Source organism: Typopeltis vanoorti, chromosome 2 (assembly GCF_054136105.1).
Source record: "Typopeltis vanoorti isolate ZY-2024b chromosome 2, IOZ_Tvanoo_1.0, whole genome shotgun sequence".
NCBI lineage: Eukaryota > Metazoa > Arthropoda > Arachnida > Uropygi > Thelyphonidae > Typopeltis > Typopeltis vanoorti.
Window position 1 is genome coordinate 140,395,374 of NC_143550.1, and position 15,834 is coordinate 140,411,207.

Here is a 15,834-nt window from a genome sequence, read left to right on the forward strand (position 1 = left end):
AAGAGCAAATCTAATAACAATAGTAAGTATCTGCTGTAACTCTGTTCATGACAGGAACGCGGACATAATTGCTAACACAATATAACAATATAAGGATGGGTACAAATTCACATGGAGAGAAGATGCAAGGAATAAGACTACAAAAGTCTCATTGACTATGTTATTGTTGATAATGATATTCTCGTGCAGGCTCAGGACACAAGGGTAGGATTTATGTGAGCATATATATGGGATGTGAAACAGTAAGTGATCACCTAGTTCTGAGCAGGATGAAACTGAATACTGTACTGAAGAGAAAAGTTTGTAAAAAAGTTTTAAAAGGAATCCAAATCCAGCAGCTTTCAGAAGTAAACTATAGAATCAAATATACAAATATTATTCAAGAAAAAAATGAGTTTGAAATAAGAACATTACAGTAAGGTCCGGACATAAGGTCAAATCTGGATGATTGGAGTAGTGCTCTCATACTGTCCATGTATTTTTAAGGAAATAAAACTGTATGTGAGAATTACATAGAAATTTCCCTGAAAATTTTCTAGGTAGGATTTATGTGAGCATACTTGAGAAGAGGCTATGAAAAATTATGGAAGGGAAACCTGGAGAAGAACAAGCTTCAGGCACAATAAATGTTGTCAAGATCAGATTTTCATTTTAAGACAAACAGTTGAGAAATCAAGGGAATATAACAAGGACTTGTATTTGAGTTTCATAGATTGGAAAAGACATGACAAGGTATCAAGAGAACAGATATTCAAAACAGTACAATTATATGGAGTAAATGGGAGCAATACATTGCTTGTATTTGAATTGTAAGGAGATACACAAAAATGGTTTGATGGTTTTAGGAAGCGCCATTAGGTCTGATATCAAAATAGTTCCAAAAACAATCTGAAGAGCTTTGCTATGATGGCTTTGAAAAACTTGTGGTGGAGAAAATGTATTGAAAGGGTGTATGAAAATAAAACAGACACCTCAAACTATCTTTGGTTTTTTATTTCACTGACATCTGTTTTGGGAGAGGAGCTATCACAACAGTTATATTATAATTATATGTCAAGCCAACGACATATCCATTATAAAACAGTACAAATAATTAAAAGTTTTGATGACACCAACCTGTTTGGTTCTGTATCTTAGGTAGTGTCAGTTAATTTTAACTAAATTACACTAATATGATTTGGTCAGGTTTATTTAAAATTAATACTGAAGCAGCTAAGGCCATCAATTATATCTGTCAAGTGCATATGTTCATCAGCTAGTTTAAGCATACCTGTAAAAAAGTCAAGCCAACAACATATCCATTATAAAACAGTACAAATAATTAAAAGTTTTGATGACACCAACCTGTTTGGTTCTGTATCTTAGGTAGTGTCAGTTAATTTTAACTAAATTACACTAATATGATTTGGTCAGGTTTATTTAAAATTAATACTGAAGCAGCTAAGGCCATCAATTATATCTGTCAAGTGCATATGTTCATCAGCTAGTTTAAGCATACCTGTAAAAAAGTCAAGCCAACGACATATCCATTATAAAACAGTACAAATAATTAAAAGTTTTGATGACACCAACCTGTTTGGTTCTGTATCTTAGGTAGTGTCAGTTAATTTTAACTAAATTACACTAATATGATTTGGTTAGGTTTATTTAAAATTAATACTGAAGCAGCTAAGGCCATCAATTATATCTGTCAAGTGCATATGTTCATCAGCTAGTTTAAGCATACCTGTAAAAAAGTCGAAGACCACGTGATACATGCCCTTAGATGGGAATGGATTTGAATTGAATCTAGGATTCAAGTTATCTTTAGAAGAGTTTTTAAGTAAGGAGAATCGGTCTCATATGGAGGAGGTGGAAGAGTTCCCTAACCACCCAAGTTTTTCACCATGCAAAAACCAGAAAATTGGGGAAAAAAAAAAAAAAAAAAAAAAAAAATTCAGTTAATAGATTAATAGGCACAGCCTTATTAGCATAAATTGTTTTGACAATAATTTCAACCAGCTTAATCTATTCTAAGAAGAATAACTAGGATTTCTTTTCTCCTAGAAAATGTTCTGCCTAATTGAAATAAGTTAATTCAGCTTCAGTTGTAAATGCCTAGAAATCCCTGGTATTTGTTGTAGGCCTGGTTGGAGTATCCGCTCTCCAGCCAAAGAGTAGGTGCCCTCCACGATGAGTCTTTGGACTCCCTGGAGGTGTCGCGTAATAATAATAATTTGCTATCCCGCACTTCTAGCAGCAATTTAAATTCATGTTTTCTATCAGAAGGTATGTCATCCTGTTCTCAAGCTTGAGGATCACAGATTCTGAGTTAAGATTTGGGTTGAGTACTTCACCATGTCATAATTAACCTATAAGTCTTGCTGTGGATATTTTTAGACTTACTTTTCATTAGTACATCTTGAGCATGATAAAGAACGGCATCATAGCAAAATTTCAGCTGATCCTTTTCTTGTACTAGAAATTTTCGCTGTTGGCTCATTCTTGCAGCTACTTGAACAACATCTAATGGACCTTTACCTGCTGACATTTCCTTAACAGTAGCACTTATCAAGCAGAAAACACCACTTCGACCAACACCTCCACTAAAGGAAAGGACAATACATTTTATAAGAATTTATTTTGAGAAAAAAAAAAAAAAAATGTTAGACATGAAAAATACTATTGATACCACAATTAAACTATTATATAAGTAACAAAAATATTTAAAAGAAAAAATTTTTTACACTAGACCTTTAACTACTGGTGAATGGGGGAAAGGGGAATTTTATATCCATGATATCTTGGAACATGAGAAGTAATATTCAGAAGTTTAGAATCAGAAAAAAAAAAAAAAAAAAATGCAAGGTAAATGATATTAGAACAAAGAGAAAAATGAAACAGTTTAACATTACTGTTGCAGTTTACTTATGATTGCACAGTAGATTCTGATAATTCAAATGACCAATGATGTGGGAGATGATCAATGTTAATTAATGAAGTCATGCAAAAAACTTTAGGTGTTGAGTTGTTTATCTTTGATTTTTATTTAACCATACAGGATTGGCCGCTAGAGGGCCAGGCCATGTTTTCAGGGAGTGTTTTCAGGGAGCTCCCGAAAGCTAAGTATAATTTTGAATGAAAATTAGAATATAGTTTAAAATCATAACGTAATATTGTCTAATTTTGGTAGCTTGTGGTGTCAGTGTGATGTTGGTGTAAATTCCGTTATTTAATTTAGTATTTAACGATATGTTTCATAGATTTGAATGTGGCGCCAATGCGACGTAAGATAATGGCATCCAAAAATACGACGGCATTGTTCGAAAACTATAATGTGAGAGAATTTGTCCAATGTGATGTGTGTGGAATGCATGCATTCCCGAATGAGGCTGGAGTTTGGATTGAAAGTGATAGTGGTGGGAGAATGTGCAGAAAGTGTAAGCAAAGTGAGGAGTTGAATTATGTGTCAGGTTGTGAGACAGCTATGGTTGAAGAAAGCCAGAATGTGAGTGAAAATAGTGGCTTGATAGGGAATTGCGATGTACAAGATGAGAGCGGTGATCTAAGAAAGAATGAGAGCAACTATACAGAGAGAGAAAGTGGTTTGAATGATAAAAAAAAATGAGGAATTATTTGTAGGAAGTGAGATCGCTAGGTTGCGCGCAGTGATACAAAATGTGCAGCGGCAATTAGAGCACCTGCAAAACTCTTTCCAGAGTGATTCGGCTAACGTAAATAACTAGCGTAAGAGTGGGCGAGTTTCTGAAATGAAGGAAAGAGTGTTGTATGGTGACTGCTCGTTATTAAGAGGAGTGATAAATGGGAGTGTAACTAAATCGTACTTACCGGGTGCGAAATTTAAGGATGTAAGTGAGAGTATTAGAGTGCAAAAACAGAGGGCGAAAGAATTAATAATTGTGGCGGGTACGAATGAATTGAAAGGTGATAAATTTTTTATGAGAGAGGACTTGAAAGTATTGTTAAAGGTAGCGAAAGAAAAGAGTGACAGAGTTAGGATGGTGAGTCTGTTGCCGCGGTATGACAGAAAGGAGTTTAGAAGGAGGGCCATAATCGCAAATGACATTATGCGCAGGTTATGCAAATGGTGTGGTGTGGAATGAGTTTGATGGGCGAAAGGACTTATACAAGATGTATGGCCTACATTTGAATGGGCTTGGTGTGCGAAGACTGGAAAAAGTGTTGCTGAATGAAGTGAAAATGGATGTGCAGAACCAGGGAAACTAGAACTACCAAGGATGGGGGGGAGTGGATATGCAGACATCAGTGAGACAGTTGAGTGTAAAAATGTATATAACGTACCTGAGCCAGCACTAAGGACAAAAAATGGGAATGGGACATTTAGAATAACGCATCAAGATAGGGGCGAAACAAAGGGATCACTGCATTTCATGTATACTAATGCCAGGAGTATTAGGAACAAGAAGGAAGAATTTTTGGCCTTGATTGGCTCTTCCTGGCCACAGGTTATTGGCATTAGTGAAACATGGCTGACAAAAGATGATATAGTTAGTGGGATAGAATGTGTAGGTTATAGTGTGTTTAGGAGGGACAGAGAGAATAAAATGGAGGGAGGGGTGTTATTGATGATAGCTGATGAAATGCAACCAAGGAGAATTGAAGTCGTATTGCAGGATAGTGAAAGGAGCTCATTTGAGGCTATTTGGTGTGAGATTGAGACTGGCAGAATAAAATATACAGTTGGGTGCTGCTATAGACCAGGTGATGGAATAGATGGTGGAGATAGTATGCATAAACAAATTGATGAAATGAGTGGAAGGAGGGTAATTATTATGGGGGATTTTAATTATGGTAACATTGATTGGAAGGAGGAGAGGACACATGTGAGGAAGGAAATGGATTTTATTCAATTATTAAGGGATAACTATCTGAGACAGCATGTAATTGAAAATACTAGAGGTGTGAGAGTGCTTGACCTGGTAATAGCATCTCACAATTTGACTGTAATGAATATGACCATGTTGCCACCTATTGGTGAGAGTGATCATAAGGTCTTGACCTGGGAGGTGGATAAAGGTGTGGAATTTTTGATTAAGACAGGGTATATGTGGAATTACCGTGCTGGTAAGTATGACAAGCTTAGGAGATTGCTTGGATCAGTGCCATGGCATGTACAACTGCAACGGCTGGACGTCGATAGAGCATGGGAAGTGGTCAAGGAGCATTTACAGGAGGTTATGGCTGATTGTATACCTAGGGTTTGAATAGTAAAACAAGAGGGGTTAAATGGATGAATAACACCATTAAGCTTGAGCTGCAAAAAAAGAAACAACTGTGGAGGGAATTTAAAGAAAGGGGTGACCTGCAGGCACATGAACGGTATAAAGTGCAGGCCAGAAGGGTAACGAGTGTGGTAAAAACAGCTAAAGCCGATTATGAAAGGAAACTAGCTATGCAAGCAAAAGAGAATCCCAAACAGTTCTTTCATGCTGCAAGCAAGAAAAAAACCGTACATGGCAAAACGATTTTAAGGAATGACGATGGTAAGGAGGTCACTGAACCAGTCGATATAGTGGAGTTACTGAGCACGCACTCTGCAAAAGTATATCATCCAGGTGGAGACATTGAAAAAATGAAGGAGCCATTAGTTTATACGGGAATTGTGATGAATGAAGTGGAGGTGAATAGTCTATTACAGAACCTTAATGTGAATACATCTGTGGGATTGGATGGTATACCGGCACGGGTCTTGCATGAAGCGGCTAAGGAATTACCAGTGCCCTTGACCATGTTGTTTAATCTGAGTCTCGGGTCTGGTTTAGTCCCGAAGGCGTGGAAAGAGGGGAAAATAGTTTCACTGCACAAAGGAGGATCCAAGACTATGGTTGCAAATTACCGACCGATCAGCATATCAGGAGTTGTTGTCAAGGTCTTGGAGAAAGTAGTCAAGAGAAAAATACAGGAATGGATTGATGAAAATGAGATACTGTACAGGGAACAGCATGGCTTTGTAAAGGGTAGATCATGCCTGAGTAACTTGCTCAAGTTTTATAACAAGGTGATGGCTGAACTGGATAAGGGAAATGGGTTTACAGTGATACTGCTGGACCTGGCAAAGGTGTTTGACAGGATACCACATGGAATTCTAATCTGTAAACTACAACATATGGGAATGGATATAGGGTTGGTGAGATGGATAGGTGGGTGGTTGATGGAGAGATATCAAAGAGTGGTTTATTCAGGAGTGGAGTCCAAAAGACGGCCTGTGACTAGTGGGGTGCCGCAGGGTTCTGTTCTTGGACCACTGCTGTTTAATCTGTTCATCAACGATATAGGGAAGGATCTAAGTGGAACAGTTCATTTGTTCGCTGATGATGCAAAGTTGGGGAAGGCGATAGTGAATGCAGAAGATGTTAAAGTCTTGCAGGATGACTTAGATAGATTGGAGTTCTGGGCTAAGGAGAATGGATGTCAATTTAATGTGACAAAATGTAAGGTTATGCATTTTGGGGTGAAAAGATTAGCAGCAGTATACCACATGGGCAGAACTGTACTCCAAGAGATTGTTGAGGCCAGGGACTTGGGAGTGTTGGTGGATAGGGAGATGAAGTTTAGGGGGCACATTGCAAAAGTAGCTAAATCAGCTCATCAACTCACTTGGTTGTTGAAAAATACCTTAACGAGCAGAGACAAGCAAGTTATTGTACCTCTGTACCAAGCCTTGATAAGACCTCATCTCGACTACTGTGCCCAGATTTGGTCACCTTGGTTCCTTCTTGATGGGGAGGAGGTGGAGAGGATCCAGAGGCGAGTGACTAAGATGATAGCAGGTCTATGGAATGAACCATATGAGAACAGGTTGAAGATTTGTGGGTTGCAGAAACTGGTTGATAGGCGGAAAAGGGGAGATATGATTGAGACATTCAAATTGCTAAAAGGATTCTATAAGATTAACTCAGAGGATATTTTTGATATCAGGACTGGTGGTGGGAGAACTAGGGGACACCTATGGAAGCTGGGCAAGAGTGTGGTTAGCAGTGGTGTTAGAGCTGGCTTCTTTACTTTTAGAGTGGTAAATGAGTGGAATAAGCTGCCAGAGTCTGTTGTGGGTGCTATGACAGTGAGCGAGTTCAAGGCAAGGTATGATAGATACTGTGAGAATGTCATATAGTTGTGTGGACATGATGTTTAGGGCCTCCCTCGATGAGTCTAAGGACTCCCTGGAGTAGCCCGAAAATAATAATAATACACACACAAATAATTAAGTAATTAAATAATTTAACTGCTAATATTTCTTTTCTTTCTTTCTTTCTTAATCTTTCCCCGTTTTACGGTGTTGAGGGTTTCTATTGATTATAACAGCAACCATTACACAATGATAGGATACACCAGGAGAAGGCCCTATGCCTCCTCCTGGTGTATCCTATGCCTGTAGAGGCATTACGTTCTCAAGGCCTGCTTGCAGGAGGGAAAAACTCTGCAGTCCACGTCCAAGACCAGCTGACTTGGCTATGTTAAATTGTGAATGAAAGTATTTCGTAAATTATAATACTTCATTCATATTTAACATAATCCTCCATGTCATAAGCAAGACTTGTAAATATTATCTGTTGTTAGTCTCTTGCTTAAAATTTGTTATTCATGTATTTTCCTTGAATTTTGTCAGTTATTATTTAATTATATAATCTTAGGATATGTAATAGAAATAAAAAGACTCTATATGAAAATGTCATTCATTTTAATTACTTTATTCTGTAAAATTTATTATAAGAAACTGTGTGAATATAAATTTAAATGTACTTTACATGAACTGTGATATATTTTTTTAATTTTTTTATTATCTCTGTAAGTGAAAGTAAATTTATGGAATTCTACTGATGGGATTTGATTGGCTAATAATGGAGAAACGGAGTTTATTTTTAGTTAGCTCGTGTGAAGAGCATGAGCTACTGTGCATGATGAGAAAAGTCAGGATGTAAGCTGAACTGGTTATAACTGGATTTTTTGCGGGAAAAGGAGAACGTAGTTGATTGGAAAACAAAAGTAAAAAGTATAGAGAAGTCCTAGAGACAGCATAGAGATAGGTAGTGAGTGGTAGAAGGGGAATTGATATATGCCGAAAATCGTCTAGGAAAGGACAAGGAATTAATAGGTATTTTGAATTACTTCTATGGGAGTTCTGATACTACGATAAATTCCAAATGGTTAGTGGAAGAATAGTGCAGAACTGAAGGTAATACATAGAAGAAAATAAGGAATTAGTAGATAACTTAAACCAAGTGCATCAAGACTTGTGTATTTCCACTATAATAATTCAGTTATTATAGTGGAAGATTTCTTTGAATTGTGTTGCCATAAAGTAAAAGTCAACCAGAATTTCAAATGTGCCTATGCGAATTCGATGTGTAGAAGCAGTAATCCAGTAAGAGTTGTCTTTTCTATAACCTGTGTGAAGCAATAACAGTTAACTCCGTCGGATATATTGTGACCTTAGCTGTACTGAAGTACTTTCCCCTCGAGATGATAAGTGCTATGTTGATCTATTAAGTGTTGTTAGCTGACTGAGAAAGAATATAGTGTAATCTGTCATAAGATTAGCTATTGTTACATTTGGAAAGTTAAACTTTTAAGAACTATTTTCAATCTGATTGAGCATAAAGAACTGAAGGGTGAATGTTTGTTAGTTAATGGATTATAATTATTCTGAATACTTTAAACTGAGCTAATATATTTATGATTTAATTCATCTAATTGGGTAGAGAGAACTATGTGAAAGAATTACTGATGCTTTAAGAATTAAAAGTGTCAACATTAGCCATAATACTCAAACCTAAATAAGAAGTTACTAATATCTGAATATGAATTTTTGTAATTGTTTAATTTGATAACCTTTTGCAAATAGTTATACTTGAATGTATATGTTGTACTATTCCCCATTAAATGTTTTCTTTTGTTGAGTTAAATTTGGTATTTGCCTGATTTTCTTTCATTGCACCACTCATAACATTAATCGGACCTTTGCGGAAACATTAAAGCTATTAATAACCTTGGCCTGAAGATAAAGTGATAATATAAGTATAGTTGATGATCGATTATTTAGACTAATCTGAATATAGAGTGGCGCAGTATAATATAAATTTCTTTATATTCAGATGAGCATCAATCAACAACTAATGAATAAAAATGGAATTCAAAGAGGTAAAGATAAGATTAACAAACCAACAAAAATGGAAGTCAGTCAGTCAGGTAGGACATTCCAACAGCTATGCCTGAGAAAGATCCTAAGCTCCTCACGTCAGCAAAGGGAATCGAACCCAGGACACTCTTTTCCCAGGCATATGGTTGCGAAACGCATAGACCAGTGGTTCTCAAACTGGGTGCCGTGGCACCCTGGGGTGCTGCAAGTATGCCACAAGGGTGCTGCAAAATTTGAATCGTTTATTTGAAAAAAGCAAAATATTCAATCGCCACAAATAACGAAATCAAAAACAAAAAAATTATATATTTTGATTTTAATGGATGAAACATATATAAAAATTATCATTTTTTGTATCACTCTTATATTATATCCTGGGATTTCATTAGATCACCGCGTGTCGTAGTAACTAGATATGTGACGGCACAAATACTGGGGAAATGAACTAATGAATGGTTAGTTGTCCTGTCTGTTTTAGTATTTCTCTGTTCAGTGTGACAAGTATTATACATGATCATTTCCCCTAAACAAAAATCACGAGTCTTTTGTCATCGGTGAGAATAAACGAAGTACGATATTAAAGTCGTTAAATTCAGTGAGTAGAGGTTTTTCTTATTGTTATATATTTCAACTATAACGAGAGACATCAATAAACAAATGTTTTTCCTTTTTCCATCTGGAAAAAAAATTATTTACTTGAAATAAATTTTAAAATAAAATATTAAAGTTACATATGCCCTTCAAAATCATGAATAATTTTTTCCTTAAAAAAAAGAAGAAGTGAAGATTCTGACGATCAAGAAATGTCTACTTGCAGCAAAGCTAACGAACCAATTCGCACTAATAAATTATCAAAAACTGATACTTGCATTAATGAAGATTTGACTATTTTGAACGTTCAGCAACAAAAAAGCACTAATGAAACAACAGAAACAGAAAGAATAAGTTCATGTAAAAAGGAAACAATGAAAAAGAATGTAAAAACTCGTTTATATCAAGAGAGCTATCTAAAAATGGGATTTACATGGTGTGGTGATAATTAATTCCCAGACCAAAGTGTATTTTGTGTGGTTTGGTTCTATCAAATGAGGCTATGGTGCCTAGCAAATTATTGTGACATTTCTCCACAAAACATGACAACTTGTCGAATAAAAATCCTGAATATTCAGAGTTAATAAGATTACAAGAAAAATAAAGTAAAAGTTTTGTAAGAAAGTTTACAATTTCCGACCGAGTTCAAGAAGCGAGTTATTTAGTCGCTGAAATAATTGCGAAGGAAATGAAGCCTCATACTATCGGCGAAACCTTGATTCGTCCGGCCTGTTCAGCAATTGTGAGAACAATTTTTGGTAATGAGGCAGAAGAAGAAATAAAGAAGATTCCATTATCAAATGATACTATGAGTAGACATATTAATGATCTGTCAGTCGATATTGAAAAGTCAGTTATAACCAAAATAATCGAATCAAAATTTTTCAGTTTGCAGTTAGATGAGTCACCTGATATCAGTGGTAAAGCACACTTACTTGTTTTTACTCGATTCATTGAAGATGATAGAATTATTGAAGAATTTCTATGCTGCAAGGAATTCGAAAAAACTACGACGGGAAAAGATGTTTTTGATATAATGAACACATATTTTAATACAAATGGTCTACCTTGGAAAACTTGTGTGGGTATATGTACAGATGGTGCACCTTCTATGGTTGGAATTACAAAAGGGTTTGTTTCCTTTGCTAGAAAAGAAAATGAGAACATTATAACGACTCATTGCTTCATTCATCGTGAATCATTGGTGGCAAAGACAATAGGCTTGGAGTTAAAAATTGTATTAGAAGAAATCATTCAGATGGTTAATTATATCAAGGCCAGACCATTAAAATCTAGAATATTTGCAGGACTATGTGAAGAGATGCAATCTCATTACAAGAATCTTCTTCTTCATACCAAAGTAAGATAGCTTTCAAAAGGTCGCGTACTGGATCGTTTTTTTGAACTTAAAGAAGAAATATTAATGTTTTTCCAAAATGAAGACAAACCAGAATTCTATATTTTATTACAAGATGATTTTTAGTGTTCCAAACTAGCCTATTTAACAGACATATTTGATCATCTGAACTCCAGCATGTAAGGAAGAAATGAGAATATTTTGACATCTACAGATAAAATTAAAGCTTTTAAAGATAAAATAAAAATGTGGAAGATAAAATTAAGCACCAACAATGTAGAAATGTTCCTTAAAGTTGCCTCCAGAAAATGTAAGAACACTGATCTGCAAAAGCTTATTTACAGTCATTTAACATCGTTAGAAGAAAAAATTGACCATTATTTCCAGACATTTCAGTCAATTTTTACGATTGGATTCGAAATCCATTTGTAGAGTCAACAACAGAAATGAGTGAGTTAAGTCTTGCAGAAGCCGAAGAATTAATTGATATAAGTAACGATCGTATGTTGAGATTGAAGCATTCAGAAATGTGTCTGAATTCATTTTGGATAACAACTATGAAGGAGTACCCCAATATAGGATTCAAAGCACTTAACATCTTATTGCAATTTTCTACATCTTATTTGTGTGAACTGGGTTTTTCTGCACTCGTAAATATTAAAACAAAGAAGAGAGAAAGACTAAAGGCCCTTGAAAATGAGATGAGAATATGTCTCTCAAAAAGAAGGCCTAATATCAAAGAAATATGCAAACAACACCAGGCACATATTTCACATTAAGTTCATATTTTATTATCTGAACCTTTATAATAGCTTTTGTTTTGTATGTTTTTGGGTTTTTGAAAATAAACTAATTTAGTTTAAATAAAATCTGTTTTCTTTTAAACACGCTTTCCTTCATATCTTTAGTATCTGTAATATCAATTTATTTATGGTTATATATGCGAGTCTTTCAGAATCAATTAATCAGCACTTTACTCTCTATAAAAAGTAAATAATACTAGGGGTGCTGTGAAATTTATTTATTGATTTTAGTGTGCTGCCAGACAAAAAAGTTCGAGAACCACTGGCATAGACACTCGGCTAACCATGCAGATTACTAATATTTCAACAGATTTAAATACTGAGCATCTTCAGAGCATAAACAGTTTTTCAGAGTATATAAACAAGAACAAGAAGTAGTTAATAGTAGGAATGGTTTTAAATTATTTATGATAGACAACACAAAGAACCTGATATAATAATTTGGCTAGTTAGTTGTTTTATGGCTGAAGCTTCATAGCTTAACTGCTTCAGCCATAAAACAACTAACCAGCCAAATTATTATATCAGGTTCTTTGCAAGTGTATTATGTCTGCAAAGTGTGTGTTCTTCTGGCTGGTTTGCCTGTTTTGCATGATGAAAAATCCTGTCACCACACTATGAGACCTTCAGTTGAAAAAGTCCTGTAAATGCTCTTCATGCCCTAAATGTGATTTGAACCTAGATCTTTTCAACCAAAGGATATTGTTGAAACCAACTGAGCCTAATTTGGCACCATTTATTAATTGAATAAAGAGAAGTTCACAAGCATTAAATCAATCTTCCAGATTTTCAGCAAACTGATAGAGTAATATTTGTTGAGGTTGTGGGATGTTTTACAGCTGTTGCTAATTCCAAAAACACTGCTTTAACTTGTAAGCTCAAAATCATAAAACAACATCGCTTCATACATAAACAGAACGTTCCAAGTTTGTATAATAGTAACTACATAAGGAACATAATTTATTTATTTGAAATATTACACACTTACCTACAATGTATCACCACAGGCCTTAAAACGCTACGTTGTTGTCTGTGATAGTTATGAACTTCAGATATAAACTGTAATAACTGAGATGGAGAACTTGGCACCCCACTAAGAATTGATATACAAATATAAATGACATTTGTTAATGTTGAATAATAGGAACTAAGCATATTTTTTTACATACTTATAACCAATGTTTCCTGTCCTAAGAACAGACTCAGAAGTAGTCACCTCTCATTACAGCTAACACCATTATAACAAAGTTGCTCACTATAATAAACTGAGAAAAAGTTCTGATCAAAGTACTATTGTATCAATGCTATTTTAATTAAATTCACTATAGAGCTATTTGCTATAATGAGAAATGACAGTACCATTTCTGACTGGTTGATGTCATTGAATATTAATTTATTAATGGTAGTTTCCTTTATATGTAAATTCTGCTCTTTGAATAAAAATACCTTTAAGGATTTTTACTTGAATAGTAAACTGTATGACTTTACTTGAATAGTAAAGAGTGTGTGCAAGCAAGTACTCTGGGCACTGTTATTTTTAACCAATTTCACATTATAATACAGAATTGTTCCACTTTGCATAAAGCAGGATCAGTTTAGCTTATAAGTAGTTTATTAAGGTAGTATTTTGAAAAGTTTGGTAAAAAAAAAAGTTAAACACATTTTTTGGGAAAAAATCACCTTTATTTCTCAACATAGTCTTCATTGAGATTTGCACATTTGGTCCAGTGAGTTTCCAATTTTTTCATCCATCTAAAAAGTAGGATTTGTCAAATTGTGCAAAATAGTCATCATTGAGAGCCTTGATGACATCTTGTTCGAAGAAAATTTTTAAGTTTGGGAACAAGAAGCAGTCACACAGGGCTAAGTCCAGAGAATATGGTGGATGTGGAACCAATTCGAACCTCAATTCATGCAATTTCGCCATTGCGATGGCTGATGTGTGGGACGATGCATTGTCTTGATGAAAGAGCACTTTTTGTGCACCAATCTTGGCCGTTTTTTCTTCATTTCTTCTTTGAAACAGTCCAACAATGACACATAATAGAGTCCTGTTATTGTCTTACCCTTTTCTAAATAGTCTATCATGATAATTTCTTGGGAATCCCAAAAAAATAGTAACCATCACATGCTGACAAACTGGTCCTCACTTTTTTTTGGTGCTCTTGCACCGGGTATTGTCCACTGTTTTGACTGCTGCTTGGACTCGCGTTTCGTCTACAGTCACGAATTGATGTAAAAAATCCTGCAAACTGCGATTAAACATTGCCAATCATTGCATTGAAATGTCTTTTCGCATGCGTTTTTGATCGACAGTCAACAATCGTTGCATCCAATTGCGCACATGCCTTTTTCATGCAGGATGTTATAGGCCCATTCAGTTGAGATGCCTACAATTTCAGCAATCTCATACACTTTCACTCGGCTGTCTTCCATAACGATACCATGGATTTTGTCAATCATTTCTTTGTAGCGATCTCAGTCAGGCGTCCGGGGTGCAGTTCATCTTCAATTAACTTACGACCCATTTTGGGACAAACTCATTTATCCCAAAATAAATAGTCTTTAATGCTGGTGCAGAGTCCCCATGAACTGCATCTAACTTGGCTTTGATCTGTGCTGCTGTCCACTTCTTCAAATAAAAGTGTTTTATCACTGCATGAAACTCATTTTTCTCCATTTTTATGAAAAATGCAAACACGGTCATTTTAAATGTTTGCCAAATGAGAACTATGCATCGCACGTGACTAAAATTTTGCCAAAGGTCATGAAAAAGATGATACACGCCGACACTGGTATGAATGAATGAATTGTGTCGCTGTCTATTGGAAATTTACCAAACGTTTCAAACAACCCTCGCACAGTTCACTCTCACTATTGCAAAAAACTGTTATAATAAACTTATTCATTATAACAGACTGCCAAGAAAGTGTCAACCAAAGCCTCATAGATACAATGCTATTTTAGAGAAAATTCGTTTTTGCAAATTGTCCGCTATTACAAACTATTCTTATGTTCCCCATGAGTTCTTTATAGTCAGCATTGACTGTATTGTAAAATTGTATTAAGTTACTAGTGTGTGTAATTTTTTTTTAAATGGCATGGAAAGAAAAGCAAACCAAAGTAAAAAAAAAAAAAAATTGGAAAGTTAATTCCAAAAAAATTAGAATTTGAGTAGAAAGGTTTCATGTGTGTGAAAATGATCACAGACAGAGTTATATTGATTATACAAAATGCAAAGAAAGTTGCTAAATTCCATGTAAACCTTTTAGGTTTATATGGAAACACTGCAATGGATTAAAGCAAATCAAGTCAACTTTCACTACAGAGAACAGGGATCATTTTTCAGAGCAGATAATATGCTATAATGAATTTCCTATAGAATAGAACAGTGCCTATGGGCTTAGAGTGGGACTTTGGATGTAGAATGGGACTGAGCACTCTTCCAGACTAAAGTTTGGAAGAGTGCTCAGTGTAACTTTAGAAAGAAGTCAATTAAGGTTATTCTGGTATTGAATTGGCTGATGTAAATCATGTATATGGGGAAATCATTAAACTGAAGAGAATTACTTGGAGGTACAAGATGTGCTGGTTCAGTCATGTGCCATTAATATACAGTTGATCCTTAAACAATGTGGAGGTTACGGGTGTCGACCTCCCGTGTTGTTCGAAAATCCGCGTATAACTTTTGACCGAAAGCCGATTAACACATTTTATATGGTATGTATGTATATATACTATATTCTTACAATAAAGTAAACTAGAGAAAAGAAATGTTATTAAAGAAAATCTTAAGAAAGTGAAAATACATTTACAGAACTGTACTGTATTTATCGAGACTATAAGTTTACATTGCCTGTTTACAAGATGAATTGTATGTCTGTCAGTACCTACATCAATACTGTCTTATATGATACAAAACATTG

At 35.1% G+C, this 15,834-nt stretch overlaps 1 protein-coding gene across 2 annotated transcripts in view; it reads right to left on the minus strand.

Annotated features, from left to right (window-relative positions):
• mop (tyrosine-protein phosphatase non-receptor type protein myopic) overlaps nucleotides 1-15,834 on the minus strand; it is a 352,485-nt gene that overhangs the window by 13,569 nt on the left and 323,082 nt on the right. For both annotated transcript variants that reach the window (XM_090413257.1, XM_090413258.1), the window contains 2 exons: nucleotides 12,897-13,001; nucleotides 2,386-2,585 (listed from right to left, as the gene is read on the minus strand). In XM_090413257.1, the coding sequence (XP_090269383.1) occupies nucleotides 2,386-2,585; nucleotides 12,897-13,001 (305 nt within the window). The remainder of the gene's footprint in view (nucleotides 1-2,385; nucleotides 2,586-12,896; nucleotides 13,002-15,834) is intronic.